Raw genomic sequence first — 2,466 nt, 5'->3', positions numbered from 1 at the left:
TTTTCTCATTTGTACCCGTGCTGGAAAATGTAATGGTTTGGCGTGACTTTCAACATTCATATTCATACGTATTTGGTGATTGTGCAAGAGATTTACCTAATCAGGTTAAATTTTTAACCCTCCAATTTAGTCCTGATCAGGTATTAATTTAACATTGTCTTCTATTCTCAAAGTTTTCAATATTCGTCATTTTGATGAACGTAATCACTTGAGTTTTTTTCTCTAGATATATCCTTCATTTGAGAACCCAACAGAGATGCAGATGTTCAGAAATCTTAGGAACTTAAGCTTGAGACTTGTGACCAGTCATGCGATTGTAGAGATATTTGAACTATCTAGACTCTTGGGTGATTTTCCTCTGCTCCAATCTTTGACTTTCGTGGTGAGTTATCCATATTCATCATCTTCTTCTTTTCATAATTCTTATATTTTTGATATTCTTTGTTAGTTAACTATATTCATAGAAAGGCACTTGTGTTTTTAAACTTAGAATCTATTCGCTTTGTGGTGAACTCTAGGTTTACTCTTTAGTGAATTGCTACGTTGATGCAACGTTGATAGAAATATCATGTTGTGTTAAGAGGTAACAATCAGTAGACCATTTGTTTTGATGATTTTTGAAATCCTAGAGGATCATACTTCACAAATAGAATCTATTTGGTCTTTCATAAAACAATTGCGGAAGAGCATTGATTTTATCATAATCTGTAGTTAGTGCAGTTTTTTTTAATCATCGTTTTGTAAATTTTTTCTTGACATCTGATAACAAAGTGGCTCATCAGTTTAGTTTGTACCGTGAAAAGTCTTAAAGATAAATTGCGAAGATCTGCAAATTGTATGTTAAAACAATGCTTTATAAACTACAGAAATGTTCAACCTTACTGGTCGTTGAATCAAACGCTTAAGTACCTTTTTCTGTTTGTTAGTTTGGTGAGATCAACGACACAATGAACTGCCAATTAATTAGTAATATTCCTCACAGTCCATTGTTAGTTCAGTTTAGCTTTGCTCAACTAAGTCGTAGTTGTAATTATTTAGCACTATGTTGATCTCATTCTCGTTGTGATCTTCAGGTGATTAAGCTTCCGATAACTAGGGAGATAAGAAGAAGGTGGTCTCCATCTCCTACACGTGACACTGAACTAAAACAGGTGACATACGGTGGATTTAATGGATTAGACACCGAGATGGAGTTTGTTCTTTATATTCTAAGATGTGCAGTAGTTCTTGAGAAGGTGTTTCTCAGCCTTGGATATAAAAATGATTTCTCTTTAGAGCAGAAATCGGTATTGAACCTTTCATTCGATGAAGAAAAACGCAACTTAATCCAACAGCAACTACATGGACAAGCCATCTCTGAGAAAGCTACAGTGATCATCCAATAAATACTCTATTGGAAATAACGGATTTGCGTACGAACTACTTTTCCTAGACCTCACATGTACCTATAATACAGCTCTGTAGTCATTAGGGGTCTGTAAGTGTGTAGAGTTTACGGTAGTGCCTATCTATTTGTTACTTTTTAAGGATTGTGTACATTCTACGCTTCTTAAATCCAACATGTTTATGGTGCCTCAATTACCATTATTTGCCATATTGTTTCTTGATATCTGCCACAACTGGTTCATCGACAGGTCGATCTCTAGGACCAACCCTCTCACAAGTTCATCGACGGTCTGGTCAGTCTTGAATCTTGATGATGTTCGAAATCCAGATGGTTTTATGCAAAAACCTAAAAGTTTGTTGGAGAAGCTAACCAAGTTGTGGACAAGCTAACTTATGAAGAAGAGGTTTTCATGGATCTTAGCTCTACCTATCTTGGAAATAGAGAGGCTATTTTCAATAGATCGTCGACTTGCGGAAAACATAGAAATATGTGTTTAACAAATCAGTCAAAAGTTACACGAATTATAAACTATAAACTGTAAAGTGATGTAACTAAGTCAAGTGCAAGTCATCTTTTCAATATCATTTACTATAATTTTGCTCCCTCAAAGTTTCTTTATTTTTCTTCCTTTAAATTGCATTTGATGTCTCAACCCATAAGTTTGATCTTCAAACACTTGACACTTAAAAAAAAAAAAAAGATTTATAGTGTTTATACCAAATTAATGAATATCTAACACATATTTTACATTTATTTTTATCATTTATCCATAGTTGATTCATATGCATTTTGATCTTGCTATTTTTACTTCATCATTGTAAATTCATATAGTTTGATGTAGACATTGGAATGTGATTAAACTTTTTGTCTAAACGAATCTAGGTTGTAAAAGACCTTGCACCAATTGAGAAACAAATTTGTTGCAACTTGGTACCTATTATCCGCTTTGGCCCAACAGACCTCACAAATTTGTCTCTTGGGCTACATCATCATCGAGTCCAAAAGCGTACATACCATGTAACCTATTGCCCCTTCTTCAGAAGCTTGCCAACCTAAAAGTTTGTCTGTCCTTCTCTTGA

General features: G+C 34.3%; 1 protein-coding gene across 3 annotated transcripts; it reads left to right on the top strand.

The window, feature by feature from the left end:
• The first annotated feature begins 6 nt into the window (after positions 1–6).
• LOC107851798 lies at positions 7–1,981 on the top strand. Of its 3 annotated transcripts, none has more exons than XM_047403163.1 (4): positions 7–140; positions 227–382; positions 1,074–1,151; positions 1,635–1,981. In XM_047403163.1, the coding sequence occupies exons 1-4, from the start codon at positions 33–35 to the stop codon at positions 1,644–1,646; spliced, it is 354 nt and encodes a 117-aa protein (XP_047259119.1). In that variant the 5' UTR covers positions 7–32; the 3' UTR covers positions 1,647–1,981. The 3 variants fall into 3 exon arrangements, with proteins under 3 accessions (XP_047259119.1, XP_047259118.1, XP_047259117.1); XM_047403162.1 differs by having other exon boundaries at positions 1,074–1,412; XM_047403161.1 differs by having other exon boundaries at positions 1,074–1,981.
• Positions 1,982–2,466: the final 485 nt, after the last annotated feature.

Source organism: Capsicum annuum, unplaced genomic scaffold (genome assembly GCF_002878395.1).
Source record: "Capsicum annuum cultivar UCD-10X-F1 unplaced genomic scaffold, UCD10Xv1.1 ctg35155, whole genome shotgun sequence".
Taxonomy (NCBI): Eukaryota; Viridiplantae; Streptophyta; class Magnoliopsida; order Solanales; family Solanaceae; genus Capsicum; species Capsicum annuum.
The sequence above is the reverse complement of the archived record's forward strand: the minus strand, read 5'-3'. Positions and strand labels throughout refer to the sequence as shown.

Bases quoted from the DNA above. Each gene is read 5' to 3' on its own strand.
- LOC107851798 (XM_047403162.1), top strand. From the start codon at position 33: ATGGTTTGGCGTGACTTTCAACATTCATATTCATACGTATTTGGTGAT. The intron at 141-226 runs GTATTAATTTAA...TTTTTTCTCTAG, and splicing joins TCCAATTTAGTCCTGATCAG to ATATATCCTTCATTTGAGAA. The intron at 383-1,073 runs GTGAGTTATCCA...TGTGATCTTCAG, and splicing joins TCCAATCTTTGACTTTCGTG to GTGATTAAGCTTCCGATAAC.